Source organism: Urocitellus parryii, chromosome 9 (assembly GCF_045843805.1).
Source record: "Urocitellus parryii isolate mUroPar1 chromosome 9, mUroPar1.hap1, whole genome shotgun sequence".
NCBI classification, from domain to species: Eukaryota; Metazoa; Chordata; class Mammalia; order Rodentia; family Sciuridae; genus Urocitellus; species Urocitellus parryii.
This window is the reverse complement of record NC_135539.1, coordinates 114,736,028-114,750,641: the sequence shown is the minus strand read 5'-3', so window position 1 is coordinate 114,750,641 and position 14,614 is coordinate 114,736,028. Positions and strand designations below refer to the sequence as shown.

The window sequence follows — 14,614 nt, the reverse complement described above, 5'->3', positions numbered from 1 at the left end:
GCAAAGAATTTGGTATATATTAGTGCTTAGCAAATATGAATTATTTCTCTATTAGAAAATAATGAATTGTGGGGCTGGGATTGTGGCTCAGTGGTAGCGCACATGCCTTGCATGTGTGAGACACTGGGTTCGATTCTCTGAACCACTTATAAATAAACAATATAAAGATCTATCAACAACTAAGGAAAAATATTAAAAAAAGAAAATAGTGAATTGTCTTGACAGTGAAATCCGAGTCTGCTCTCCTTACTTATATGACTTTTTTTTTTTTTTAAGAGTCTAGCACAACATCTGGCATCTAAAAGCCATTAAGAAAATATGCATTGAGAGGATGGTTTTGCTATGCTTGGCTGCCCTCAGTTCTGCGGAGTAGCCACTAGAGGGCAGCAGCAGTTAAGACAACAATACCCAGGACCACCAGATCTGGAATACTGGGTTGAAGGAGAAAAATGCTAAAATGACTAAAAAAAACTAACTTGCTTTTTAGCTTTTGGGTACCAAAGGAAGGGGGATGTGTAGATAGTAGGGCTGAAGTTAGACTTAAAGAAGAACTTCCAGAATACAAAGTTTGTTAACTAGAGTTTTTTATACAGGCTATTTTTTTTTTAACCTTATCTGAATCTGCCCCAAACAGAACAGATAAAAAAGAGCTCATCCAGTCCAAGACCAATGTGACTCCACTAGGTTCCCCTAAGATAAACACTTAGTCTACCTCCAATAACTTCATCCTTGCAGATGCAATCGTAAAATAACTTTATTGGTCAGGTTGGTCACCACTCATGCTTTTCCTGTAACAAGGATCCTTTATAGGGACATGATGGTGTCCACATGCAGATGCTTTCTGGAGAGCCCTGGGGCAGGGGGCAGCCTTGTCCTCACATTAGAGATCCCTGGCTGAAATGAGCTGGTTTGGCTTTTGTGGATTTCAGGGTCTGGAGCTAAGAACATGGTCCAAGCATCCCCCTTCCCTTTCCAGGGAAGCAGCTCCCAAGCATACACAGAATCAGGGATGTAACGATATCTTAATGGGGGTCCGACTCAGGCTAATGCTTCTTAACTGGTATTTGCCTCTGGCTGCCCAAATGGCTGTATCCCAATGTGCCCTTAAAAGCAGGTGGGTGAGGCCCAAGCAATGTGACCTTTCAGAGATGGGAAGAATTAATTGCTTTCCAGCCAAGCTGTGAAGCAACAGGCATCTTCTGTAATGAGGGCACAGTTCAGAGATGCGAAAGCAGAAGGGTTCGTGCCCAGCACGGGCCATGTTTGGAGGTAGCCCTGGGCTTCAGGGACCACACTGAGCATCTCCAGCAGTGCTGGTGCTTTTGACTCTGGCCTTGGGACAAATCAGTTAATACAGATCAACCACATCCTCCTGGCAGCAGGCAAGTCCAGGGTTGGTTGGAAGACTCCCATCAGTATATAAAACCTCCCTGCTTGGATCAAAGTAGAGCTCAGTTAGCTTTATGGAGCTTTGAAAACCACATGACCTCCACCATTGAGGATAAATATCCAAGCAGGGATGCAGAGAGGGGGCCAGAATGAAAGTACTGGGCCTGCCCCTCAGTTCAGCCAATTTGCGGTGCATTTGTCCCTGGTACGGATGATGATGATAATCATTCTGGCCTTTCCTCCTTTGAAATCTGATCTGACTTTAAAGAGCTGCTCAGCTGCTAAAATATAGCTCCGTACATTTATCTAAGCCGGAGGTTACTGTATCCCCTGGCATTAGGTCATGCTGCTATCATGATGGCAATGACCTTGGTCTGGTGGCTCTCCAAAGGGTGAGGCTGGAAAGCATAGAAGTGACTCTCGGTATCCATTCAACCTCAGACAAGTGTGGCTCTCTCCACAGGTTGCTGGGCAGATGCCCACAAGCCTCGGAGTCTCCTGAGGCACAGAGGAGGCATCGGTGAAGGAGGGTGAGTGGATGAAGTGGAGTTTGGAGGGGGAGGCTGGGCAAGAGGTATATTTTGAGGAGCAATGAATGGGAGCCCCGAGTAACTGCGCAGCTGGCCTAAGCACATGCAGAGATCTGTCAAGTGCTGCTCCCAGAGAGTCAGACTGTTGGGCCCAAGCAACTTTTGAAGTTCCACAACATCAGGTCATCAGAGAGACTCAAGAAGAGTGAGACTATTTTGGGTTTGGAACTTCCAGGGACTACTCACCCTGCTGCCCCTTTTGTCCCTAGAGACCGGAAAGCTTCTACCTAGGTCCTCAGCAGAAGCCTGCCTGCCGCCTCCCCATCCCACTACCTGCTGCCTACAGGGAAGAAGACTAAAGAGGAGCCCGTGGACTTCTGTCACATGTTTGTCCCAGACCTTCCAGCAAAAGCCAAACCAAACCATCAAGCCAAATGCAGTGGGGGACGTGGGGACTGTACACCCAGGGCCCAGCGCGAGGGCCACTCAGATCTCGATGAGGCTGGCGAGGCGCAGGCAGAGCGGTGCGTCCACCGGCATCGCGCTGCGCTTGATCTCGTTGCCGTCCAGGCGCAGCACCTGCAGCTTGGAGAAGTTCATGACGTCCACCACGGTGCAGAAGCTGCTGATGGAGAACTCTGGGGGAACAAGAGGGGTGGGGCAGCCCGGGTTAGGGACAGGATGTGCGGTGAGGTTAGACGGCTTCTTTGAAGCTACTCAGATAAGACTTCTGACGCAAGGGGTGGAACTTGGGGAGGGGGTGGGCGTTTCCCAGTCTTGGAGTCCTATCAACCTGCACCATTAGAGGACGGAACTAGGGACAGAGCTGGGGGCAGGGAGCTATGTCTGCTTCTGCAGCTCAGCCACCTAGACCCCCCACCCCCAACCCCCAGTCTGTACTTTTCAGGCCCTCTATGTCCTTGAGTGTCCTTCCTGCCAGGGCTTTTTTTTTTTTTTTTTTTTTTTCCCTCCTATCTGTGGGCAGCAGGGGGCAGCAAAGACCAAACAAGTAGCCAAAGACCAGCTGCAGCCACTCTGAGGTTCCTGATGGCTTTTGGAGAGGGAGGGCTGTCCTGAATTGCTCTGAGAAGGAAGACTGAGGAAATGGAAGGACTTAAATCTTAAATAGCTCCTTCCACTTTGCAGATAGAGAAAGTGGCAGGAAATTAAAGAAATGAAATCCTGGACTGAGAGACACGTGTCTGGTGCCAGAGCTTGGAGGAGGTCACTGCCAGAGGGTGAGCGAGGTTAAGGTTCAAGAGGGCGGTGAACTCCAGCGCGCCTGCTGCTGTGGACCTCAAAGTCAAAGCACCTGCCTCTGCACTCACTAAGATTACAAGCCACCTTTTCTTTTCATCTTGAAAGTACCCTTTGTCAGGATTTACCCCCAAAGCACGTAATAATTTTTTTTTTCTTTTGTACCAGGGATTGAGCCCCGGGGCACTTAACCACTGAGCCACTTCCCCAGGCCCTTTTTAAATTTAGAGACAGGGTCTCACTGAATTGCCTAACCCCTTACTAAGTTGCTGAGGCTGGTTTTGAACTCATGATCCTCCTGCCTCAGCCTCCTGAGCCACTGGGATTACAGGCGTGCACCACTGTGCCTGGCGATAGTTCTGTTTTTAACAATTCTTTCCACAACCTGGCTCCGGCTGTCCTCTGGTGGACAAGCTAGTTCTTCCTCAGGTTGTCCTGCTGGATGGATAGCCACTTCTGTCTCCAGTCTACTGAGCCAGTAACTCGAAAGGAACAAGGCAAGAACTCAGAACAGCTTCAGGGACAGCAGAAGTCCCAGGGAACGCAGCCAGCACCTCTAAGGGCCAACTTCAGTGTGGTGGGTGAGGGTCAGGAGACTGTTCTGTCCTCTGCAAAGGAGAATTGGATGAAGTCACCCAAGGGGTCTGGGCAGGTGACATGGGCACAGACTGGGAGTCGGGGGCTTCCCTCAGCTTGTAAAGGTATCAGGAGCCGCATGTCAATCTGGAGCCAGCAGAGGAGGAGCAGGAGGAAGGCTTTTTAATCCTCTTCATCTGGGCCAACTTGGGGGCTCCTCTTGGAGGCTGTTTTGGGTGGGAAAGGAATACTTCAAGGAAGATGGTATGGTGACAGCAGGCTGAGGAGGAAAATGGGTCTTTCTTTCTTTTTTGGTATTGGGAATTGAACCCAGAGGTGATTTACTACTGAGTCACATCCCTGGCCCTTTTCATTTTTTATTTTCAGACAGGGACTCACTAAGTTACTTAGGGCCTTGCTAAATTACTGAGGCTGGCCTTGAACTTGTGACCCTCTTGCCTCAGCCTCCTGAGTTGCTGGGATTATTGGCGTGTATCACCACGCCCAGCTTGGAAGAAAGCTTTTTTGTTTGTTTGTTTTTGAGACAGGGTCTCACTAAATTGCTTCAGGCCTTGCTCAATTGCTGAAGCTGGCCTTGAATTTGCAATCCTCCCGTCTCAGTTTTACAAGCTGCTGGGATTACAGAAGAAAAGTGTTTTTAAATGAGCACAATCAACTGTTCCTGGCCTTTGTTAAGAACTGACCAAGATGAGCTGGGAATTTGTACCAAATGAACTTGTACCACAAACATAAGACAGACAATCCAGGCCCAAAGAAAAATCAGATGCTGGGAACCACGGAGGAGACTAGGAAATACCCTTCCCAGAGGGGCAGGAGATCTGGAATACTTTTGGGATGTTTCATTTTTGGATGCAGGGAAGAGACTAAGGGGGAAAGCAGGCAGAGTCTGGGTTGTCCCTGGGTCTATGTTGTCTGTTTACAGGGGTGTGTGTGAGGGGGTGAACCCAGCTAAAACATCCCTTCCAGTTCTATTTGGGTCTGAGCTGGTGGCTCAGTGATATTCTTTCCCAGCCTGGAGCCCTCAGACTGTCTGCTAAAATCCTGGATTCCAGCTGTGGGTACATAAATACGGGACATACTTGTGGGGAGCTAGACACCCAGTATAATAGAGTCTCGCCACACTCTGGGCACTGGGAGCCCCCCTCTGTCTTCCCCAAGCCATGAACAGGACAGGGCTTCTGTGAGCAGGCCCTGATAGACATTTTCCAGCTCAGATTAAATACTGACATAAGTCTTTCCAAATTCCTCCTGGTGTACCCTCCCTGCTCCCCTGGTTCCCAAAGCTTCCGAAAAACATTTTGAGCTGTGTTTCCTTGTGGTTGCCAGGCTGGAAAAAGTGAGGGAGATAGTGGTGGGAGGGAGTGGGGAGGGGAGGACCCTGTGTTATTCCCTGCAGCCTTTGAGTTCTTTAAATCCTCCCTCAGAGAGCTACTTTGATCTCACTGTCATCACCCCAAGTCCCTGGCTGGCTGTGCAGGGAGATAGCCTTCATATTCCCCTAGGAGGGGGGGGGCAGCTTGGGGACCTGGCTTCCTGTTCATGGTCTTGGGTCAGAGTGAGATTCCTCCCATTCTCAGTCAAGGGTGCCTGGCTGGACGTCCTTTGATATTGAAGGTAGGAATTCAAGGTCCTACTCTATGCAATCTGGCTGATCTTGAGTTTCCTTCTCTGAGCCTCAGTTTCCCCATGTTTGCAATGCAAAAAGCAACAACAAAAACTGTACTTGTCAACTTCCAAGTAGCAAAAAGAAAAACTAACAACAGTTACTATGTATTGGTTTAAATTATGTGCTAGGTTCTAGATCAAGCATTTTACATATATCAATTTACTAATTTAAGAAAGATGAGCCAAGTTCGGGTGTAGTGGCGCATACCTGTGATCCCAGCAACCTGGGAGTCTGAGGCAGGAAGATCACAAGTTCAAGGACAGTCTGAGCAATTTAGTGAGACCCTGTCTCAAAATAAAATTTAAAGAGGGGCTGAGGTTGGGTGTGGCACATGCCTGTAAACCCAGGATCACAAGTTTGAGGCCAGCCTCTGCAATTTAGCAAGGCCCTATCTCAAAAAAAAAAAAAAAAAAAAAATTAAGGATTAGGCATGAGTCACTTTGTTTATAGGAACAACAGTAAACAATAACTAGTAAAGGAGAGGAAGCTCAAATTGCACAAAAAGAGACTTGGGATAAATGCTGAAAATTTTAGGTTGTCTAAAAGGAGAAATTACTTTCTTGTTTTGGGTAATGGAGATTGAACTCAGGGCTACTTAACCACTGAGCCACATCCCCACCCCATTTTAAATTTTTTATTTTGAGACAGAATCTCACTAAGTTGCTTAGGGCCTTGCTAAATTGCTGGGGCTGGCCTCAAACTTGCAATCCTCCTGCCTCAGCCTCCTGAGTCACTGGGACTACAGGCATGCGCCACCATGCCCAGCTGAATGAGGGGACTTGCTTGTAGGGCCTTAGGGACACTCATTAAGTAATTTTATTTTCTAACAAGCGTTGGGAGAGGCGGACCATCTTATATTTCAGTGGCAGATGTGATTCTGCATGAAGGCAGAGAGGTGACAGGATGCTGTGACAAAGTCTTCCCTACCCCACCTTTCTCTAATTGTTGGTTCTTTTGGCACTAATTGGTTCTTTTCCAGGACAGCTGCTCTTTGATGTCACATTTTCAGTGTCAAACTTGGATGAAGTACAGCATACAGTGTGACATTGGTGATGTGACATCCTTCCTGGATCCAGAATGGGAGGCAGGTAAGGAGTAGCAACTGCTGGGGAGGATGTGAAGGCAGCAAAACTGCGCATGCGTACCTTCTAGATATGGTAAAAAAACCCCGCCCTTGGTCAGAGCCGGGAACGTGGTTGCGGTAAGAAGTCCCCAGAGAAAGAGAGAGCATTATTTTTCCCCCAGATAAAAACCAGTTTGGAATGTGCATGATGGTGTCTAGCACTTCAAACTAAAGGACCAGAAGGACAGCTCTTCACTTTCTTTGCCTGCTGGGTTGCCACCTCCCTTACTGCCCTCTGAGGGAGGCGTCTCTCCCTGAGGACTGTCCAGCCCTTCACATCTCGCTGAATGATTGATCTGTTCTGCAAGCGCAGGGGGAGAAAGGGGTGCGAGGGAGAGGCCCACTCTTTCTCTCTGAACTTTGATGGTGCTGTTCCCTCTCAGCAGGCTCTACTTCAAAGCCCTCTGCCAGTGGTCATTAATGAGTCCCCCCTTTAGGAGAGCAGAGGGCTTTGCTGAGAGGGAGGGAGGTTAAATGCTGGCTCAGTACCTTCCAGCTGAGATGAAGACATCAGAGGCCCTGGGGGTAATGTAAGCACGTTGGGAAAGGGAGGGAGATGGTCAGAGGAAGGGAGCCCAAAGGCAACTGGATAATTCAATCGGAAATGAATATTTTAGTTCTTGCAGGTAGAAAGGCAGCCTTTTTGCTGCCCTTAGGCATTTGCAGAGAAGTGTTTATAAACCAAGCACTGCCCTCTGCCCCCCAGGCTCGGCAGTGGTCAGCCTCATGTTATCCTAGGGAGGACCTCTGCCCTGCCACCAGGGGCTCCTTGGACTCCCGGAAGAACTGGCCAGAACAAGTGCCATATTCAGCTCTGTCCACCAGCTGTTAGATTTAAAAAACAAACACCAAAACAGAAGTCCCCGTCTATGGCGGCAACAGTGAGTCAAGGGGAAACACAGCCAGCCCTCTTCTGGTGGGGGAGACAGGCAGGCAACCCGGATTCTTAGCAGCCAATTGCTCTCCCGAGGTGGACACTGGCAGTCAACCTTAGGTCTCCTTCTCTATGAACGGTTCCCCTCCCAACCTCTCCCAACTCATCTCTCACTGCTCCTGAATCTATGACCCTTTCCTTTCAGGAAGCCATTCCTGGCTGTCCCCTACAGATACCTGTTAAATGACTGGTACTGGTTCCTTCCCAGAATAGCTTTGTCCTGCCTTTCTCCAACTTTTGCCCACAGACCTCTCCACCCCTAGATGAAATGTGCCTCTCCTGGGAGGCCATCTTCTGCCTACCTGCTCCCCACTGCAAGGTCTTGGTGCTGTTGTTGAGGATGAGTGTACTATTTTGCATCTATTTTTGCAGGGCTATGACTTGGTTTTCGGGTTGCTTCATTGCTACTGGTTGGTTCCCCTGGGCCTATTTTATTTGCATGCCACAATCACTCAGAATAGGTCTTTCCAGTGAAGTGGCCGCACAGCCCCTCCCCCCAAGTCTCACCATTGATCCTGTTGCCTTGGAGGTAGAGGTTCTCCAGGTTGGTGTTGACCGGGGGGATCTTCTGCAGCTGGTTGTAGGAGAGGTCGAGCTCTAGGAGGCTGCTGGAATTGAAGGTGTTGGTGGCCAGGCCATTGTTGGTGAGACTGTTGTGAGATAGCCGCACATACAGCAGCTTGGGTGATCCCCGGAAGTAGCTATCGGGGACAGTGAAGACGTTGTTGTGTTCCAGGTACAGCTGCTCGAGGGCTGAGGGCAGTCCATCGGGCACCCTCCGGAGGTGGTTATAACTCAGGTCCAGCAAGATCAGGGACCGGAGACCCCGCATAGAACTGCCCACCTCCTGGATCTCGTTGTGTTGGAGGTACAAGGCCGTGAGGTTCTCCAGCCCCTCCAGAGCGTTGTTGGGGACCCGTGAGATCTGGTTGTGGTCAAGATGGAGCTCCCTCAGAGATCGAGGCAGCGGACCTGGCATCCGGGTCAGGTTGTTGTGATCCAGGTACAGCCTCTCCAGGTGCTTCAGCTTGGAGAACACCCTCTTGCCCACCTTATCACTGGTGATCTGGTTGCCATGGAGAGCAATCCAGAGCAGGCCAGTGGCATTGTCGAAGACACCTTCCTGGATGGAGGAGATCTGATTGTTCTGGAAGTAGACGTACTTCATGCGGGAGGGCACGAAGGGCAGGTACTTGAGGTTGCGGTTGTCACAGTACATGGCTGTGGGGAAGTTGGGGGGACAGTCGCATTCCTGGGGGCAGTCACGGGGGTCTGGTGGGGATGGAGAGCCATAGGCATAGGCTGGACCTTCCTCCACCCCGTAGGGGTAGGGGTAGGGGTCGGAGGGTTCGTAAGGGTAGGGTTCATAGGGGTCATAGTAGGTGGACTGCTGGCTGCGCAGGTACTGGAACCACCAGTGGGAGTCTTCATCATACTGAGCCCCGGAGAGCCAGCAGAGCCCTGCCAGCAGCAGGAGGGAGACCCACTGCATTTTGTCTCTGCGGGAAGGAAGAGAGAGAGCAAGCAGACGTCAGTGAGACCGAAGGGAGGCAGCAGGGCATGGCAGGCAAGCCACAGGCTCTGAGCTGTGCAGATGTGACCACAGTGTCAAATGCCCTAGAGCAGGAGCCCTGCTCCTCCTAGGCCCACTCTGTGGGCTTGGTCCAGTTGAATCTGGTTGTCTAGGGTGAGCCAGGTGTATTGCTCCTGGTCATAGAGTCACAGAAACAGTCTTTGAGGTTAGAAGGAATGTGAATGGGGGCTGTATTTTTTTGGAGGGGCAGGTCTGCAGGGGCTTCTAGCACCATGAAGTTTCTGCTAGGGAATCTGGAAAGGCCCCAACATTCCATGTGTGTGTGTGTGTGTGTGTGTGTGTGTGTGTGTGTGTGTGTAGGCATGTGCATGCATGTGCAAATGCAGGGGGTCTGTACTCATAGGCTGCTCTTCAGGCCTGAATCCAGTTTAGACTCTTTGGGGAAATAACATTTCCTAAGAGTCTAAGGAAAATGCCCCCTGGCTCTTTCCATGTCTCTAAGAAACCTCCAGAAGGGGCTGGCGACATCAAAGGGGAAGATCTGAACTATTTCTGGAAGATCTTTCAGTGTCTGGGACAGGCCAGGGGTTTCTGGTCCTGAACATCTGGGGAGGAGTGTCGTCCCACTTCAGCCACCACAAGGCCTGGGCCACCTTCCAAAGTGCCATCGTCAGTCACAGTCTGCTGGGTGAGAAAACTCTCTCTGGTTAGCAGTTTGTGGCCACACATGTAACCTGGACTTCATTTAACAGTTACAAATCCTCTCCAGACTGGGGACACTAGCACCGGGTGTGGCACTTAGGAACGAATGCATGGGGTTGGAGTGAGTTGGCTTCTCTGTCCTCTGCGGTGTGGTACCTAGTGAAGTGTGAGCGCGCTTCATGGTCCACCGTGGGGATGATGCAGGAGTGGAGTGAGGTCAACAGAAATGATTGAGGAACACTGGAAATTGGAGTATGGATCAGAGACGTGGGGTATGCCAAGGGAAAGTGACATAGGACAGGGTCTCCTATCCCAAGTTACTTGTTCCAGGTGATGACACCTAGTTTACAGGCTCCATATCCCCCTCTCCCCTGGTCTCTGCTGGGCAGCCTGTCGTCTTTGGGCTTGTGGGTGAGAACTGGGCAGATGGGCGGGGGGGATGTAGGGTCTGGGGTCATCTAAGAGGGAAATTGAAGGTCTGGGCAATGAGGGACCAAGGGACAGCACATCAGGCCTGGGTGCGCCCAGCCCCAGTTACCTACAGCTAGTGTCCTGCACAGCCCCTGTGGGCCATAGCACCTTCCAGAGTGTCACACTTGGACAGAGAAAGCTTAGAACCTTTCTTGACTTGGAAGAGACACATGTATCCCTCAAACCCACCTTGAGCCTTGCTGGGCTTAGCAAGTGTGGACAGGAGAGAGGAGTAGAGCCACCTATTGGCCATGGTTCCTCCCAGACCTCTCTGTTCCTGAGGCCTGCTTCATCCCTTCAGCTCCTGGGCCTCAGAGGAATGGGCACACTGGCTCATCCCAAGGAAGCCGCAGGCCTCAAACAAAGAGCCACAGTGTTTCTGAGAAGTAGACCCAACTGCCCACTGCCTGGGCAGGCTGGCTGGTCCCTGGACCTGGCCCGGAGAGAAGACGGATGGAGCGGCCCACTGCCAAGAGCACATTTTTCCATGCACAGTTTTGGGCTGCCCCAAGACCAAGGTGGCTGTCTGGAGGGCTGGCACAGTGAGCCTCTGTCTCATTTCTCCTCCTTCCAGACTGGGCATCTTGGCAGATGAGAGCCACCTTCCTCTTCAAGACCCAGCTTTCCAGGGGCTGTGCATCCTGCCACTTTGGCCTTTCCTTAGAACCCCCACTGTTGGAAGAGTTTGGAGGACCTTCTGCCTGTCCTCACCCCACCCCATCTCCCAGCGCTGCTGCTTCAGGTTTATCCTCTCACGTTCTTTCCTACAGTGCAGGAGACCCTCCTGTGCTCCGAGTTCGTTGGGTACAGTTTCGAGCACTGGCATTCTCTGAGTTGGGGGCAGCTGACTCAGGGGCTTCTGATGTTCTTCCATGTTTCCACCCTGGGGGAGCCTTCTCCCTCTTATCAGAGTTGAGGAAGTCAAATCAGAAGCCATGCCCTAACCTGGGGAGGTGGGGTCCACCTCACTCCATAGCTCCCTGGACATGGCCTGTTCTTAGTACTTCTCTTTATTCTCTCCCTTTCACCCTAGCAACGCGCGCACACACACACACACACACACACACACACACACACACACACACATTCTCTATCTCTCTCTCCTCAAAATTTGTCCCCCTCCAACAGCATTTAGGTACCACAACCCCTCTCTAAGCGATGTTTCAGGAACACCCAGGGTCTACCCTCCCAAAGTGCCAAGTCCCAGAGTGGTAGGGTTTATGGAGCAGGGAAGTAGCTTCTTTTTTTTTTTTTTTTTTTTAATATTTATTTTTTAGTTCTCGGCGGACACAACATCTTTGTTGGTATGTGGTGCTGAGGATCGAACCCGGGCCGCACGCATGCCAGGCGAGCGCGCTACCGCTGAGCCACATCTCCAGCCCGGGAAGTAGCTTCTGTGGACATCTGGTCCCTCACTTTTTCATGTCAGTGAGTTGGAGACCCTCCACACCCAGAAAGGGGGCTATAGGAAAAAAGCAAAATGCAGGAGCCCGTCCCTCCTGTCCCTTTGCCCCTCTGCAGCATCCCTGGGGTCCTGGCCCAGGTGGAGTGGAGTGACTTCTCCCGGCCTACTTCTCCCCACTCCTGACTTTTTCTTTTCTTTCTTTCGTGGAATAACAACGGGAAAAACCCAAAGTAAAAGGATTAAACTTACCTCGAGTTGAACCTTTCAGAGTGATCAAGTCTCTGTGTCTGGCTTCCTTGGGTTGGAGAAGGTGTGAGAGAGAGAGGAGAGAGACAGGGTGGCTACTGAGAGTGTGCGCGTCTGAGCCAGGCCAGGGCCCGCCCCCACATTCCTAATCAAATATCATGGAGAGAGGGGCCGAGGAGCCCGGATTCTGGCTTTTTCAGCTCTGCTGCAGGGGCGGAGCTCACACTCGACCGCGGCAAAATCTTTCTGTCCGCCTGACGCTATAAAAACCACCTCCTTTCCACTCACTTATCTTCCCTGAAGCATTGGCAGCCCTGGGTCTCCTTCTGCTGGATGAGTTAGTGGCGCCCTCAAAGTTATTTGCACAGTCTCTTATGAAGCGCCTGGATTTCTCATTAAGCCCACAAAGGCAGATGCAGGAGGGGAAGGCCCGGCTTTGCAAAGAGGCATCTTAACTCTTTCAGCAGCCGGGGTCCCCCAGCAGACAGTACTCGCCCTTCTTGGCTCAAGCGCGCCCCCTGTAGGCCGGTGTTGGACTGGTGGACAAGAGAGTATGTGTGAGGACCGGGGCTTGGGGTCCACCCCTACCCCGGCAGTGGGACTTTGCTGAGCTGCACCCCTACCCCACTCCACCGTTGGAATAAATGGAAAAGCAGGGAGTCCAACATTTGTCCATCACTAACTGTCTACCATGGTCACACACTTTTTCTCAATACTCACAATCGTTTTATGGGTAGTGACACTTCCAGGGGTGGCAGTGAGAAGAATCATGCCAGGTAAGGCAGAAGAGGCACCCCACCTGGCACCTAGCTGGGGCTCACTCTATGGTGGCGATTATGACTGCCACACCCATTTTAAAATGTAGAGCCAGGGGAAGATTGGGTGAGACAAGTGAGGAGCATCTACACACCATGAAGGGACTTATCGACCACGAAGAGGATCTAGTTTTATTCCCCTGTTTTAAGCAGGGGAAGCAATGGGATCTGGTTTGCATTTTTTTTTTTTAAACGGGATTTAACCTAGCGGAGCTTAATAACTGAGGCATATCCTCAGCCCTTTTTAAATTTTGAGACAGGGCCTCACTAAGTTGCTAAGGTTGTCCTTGAACTTGAGATCCTCCTGCCTCAGCCTCCTAAGCCAGAGGGATTATAGGCATGTGCCACTGCATGGGGCAATTCCTTATTTTTAATATGAGTAACTGGATGGGTGATATAGTACCATTGTCTGACATGGAAAAGATGGGGAGAAGCAGAGTTGGGCAGAAAACCAAAGTTCTAGTTTAAATCTGCTAAGGTAGAGATGCCTGTTAGGCATTTCAATGGAGATGCATACGGGGAGCTGGATATATGAATATGAACTTGGCATTGAGGCATTGACATTTGAGAACCATTAGAATTTGGATCACATAGAGTCTTGGTACCTTAGATGACCCAATGACCTAAGTGCTCCCCTCAATTCTCAACTAAACACCCTTTATTTAAATAACTACCAATTGAGATACCCTCAACTGATTTGACTTTGAAGACTCCAGAAGGGTCAAGGTAGATGGTACTTTGGGTTGCTGTACTAGGTTTGAGTTGTTGATATGAATTAGATTTTCAGAAAGGTCCTGGCCAGGGACCCACTCTCATAAGGAGAAAAGAAGAGTTTTCTGAAAGGATGAAACATAATAAATAAGGCTTTGGGCTGGGGATGTGGCTCAAGCGGTAGCACGCTCGCCTGGCATGTGTGCGGCCTGGGTTCGATCCTCAGCACCACATACCAACAAAGATGTTGTGTCCGCCAAAAACTAAAACAATAAATAAAAAATTCTCTCTCTCTTAAAAAAAAAAACAAATAAATAACGTTTTACTGACCACCTTCTGGAATCTGGGTGATTTACTTCATGTTTTCCCATATAGTGAACTCAGTAGTTATTTTGCATTGGAAATAGGGGCTCAGTGATATGAGGGTGAGGGGTAGAACAAGGATTTGAACCTTGGTCTGCATGACTCCAAAGTCCACACACTTTCCTATAACTCTAGACTACAAAGTGGGCAGGGTAGGGGGGGTGATGACCATCCTGCTATCAGGGGTGGAACTTTACTAAGATAACCCTCAACTAATGATTGTGGCTTGAGCTGCTCCAAGTGTGGGGAGTGTAAAGCTGAGAGGGGACTGGAATACAGGGATCCATTCCTGGCCTTCCACACATTTCATTTCAGTTTAATAAAGAAGAGCAACTACTCTGTGTCAGGCAAGGTCCTAAGCATTAGGGACACCAGGCTTCAATATAATGCCTGCTCATCATGAAGCAGGTGTAGAAGCAGCAAGCTTCGAACTCAAGAGTAAAATGAAGAACTTCATTATGAAAGTGGTTATGAACAATGCGGACAAATTTCTCATCATTTTGACAATTGTGTCGGGTGGACACTTCTTAGATGGGCCCAGAGAGCCTGGTCAAACCCATCCATTGAGTAAGGATGTTTATTTTCATTATTATTTTTTAAAAATTCCAGCATGCTGAGTAATACTGCATAGACTAACAATAAAAGTCATAGAGTTTGGGGACGAAATATTGACTGGGATCCTGTCCAACCAAGCTCCACCAAAACAGGCGACGTCTCCATATGGAGACTTTTGTTGATCATTTCTTAAGTAGTGAGATTTGTACCAGGTCTTTTCTTGTTCATCCTGCTTCGAGGTAGCCTGGGAGAAGGAAGGCTGGAGGGGACGATAAGGACCAGGTCAGGAGGCACTTCCAGGCAACCATCACTGTTC

At 49.9% G+C, this 14,614-nt stretch overlaps 1 protein-coding gene across 1 annotated transcript; it reads right to left on the bottom strand.

The window, feature by feature from the left end:
• Positions 1-666: 666 nt before the first annotated feature.
• On the bottom strand, positions 667-12,039 carry Fmod (fibromodulin). The gene is made up of 3 exons (XM_026397208.2): positions 11,858-12,039; positions 8,004-8,995; positions 667-2,557 (listed from the first exon to the last, which is right to left on the bottom strand). Exons 2-3 carry the CDS (start codon positions 8,986-8,988, stop codon positions 2,406-2,408), a joined length of 1,137 nt encoding a protein of 378 aa, XP_026252993.1. The 5' UTR covers positions 8,989-8,995; positions 11,858-12,039; the 3' UTR covers positions 667-2,405.
• Between the last annotated feature and the right edge of the window lie 2,575 nt (positions 12,040-14,614).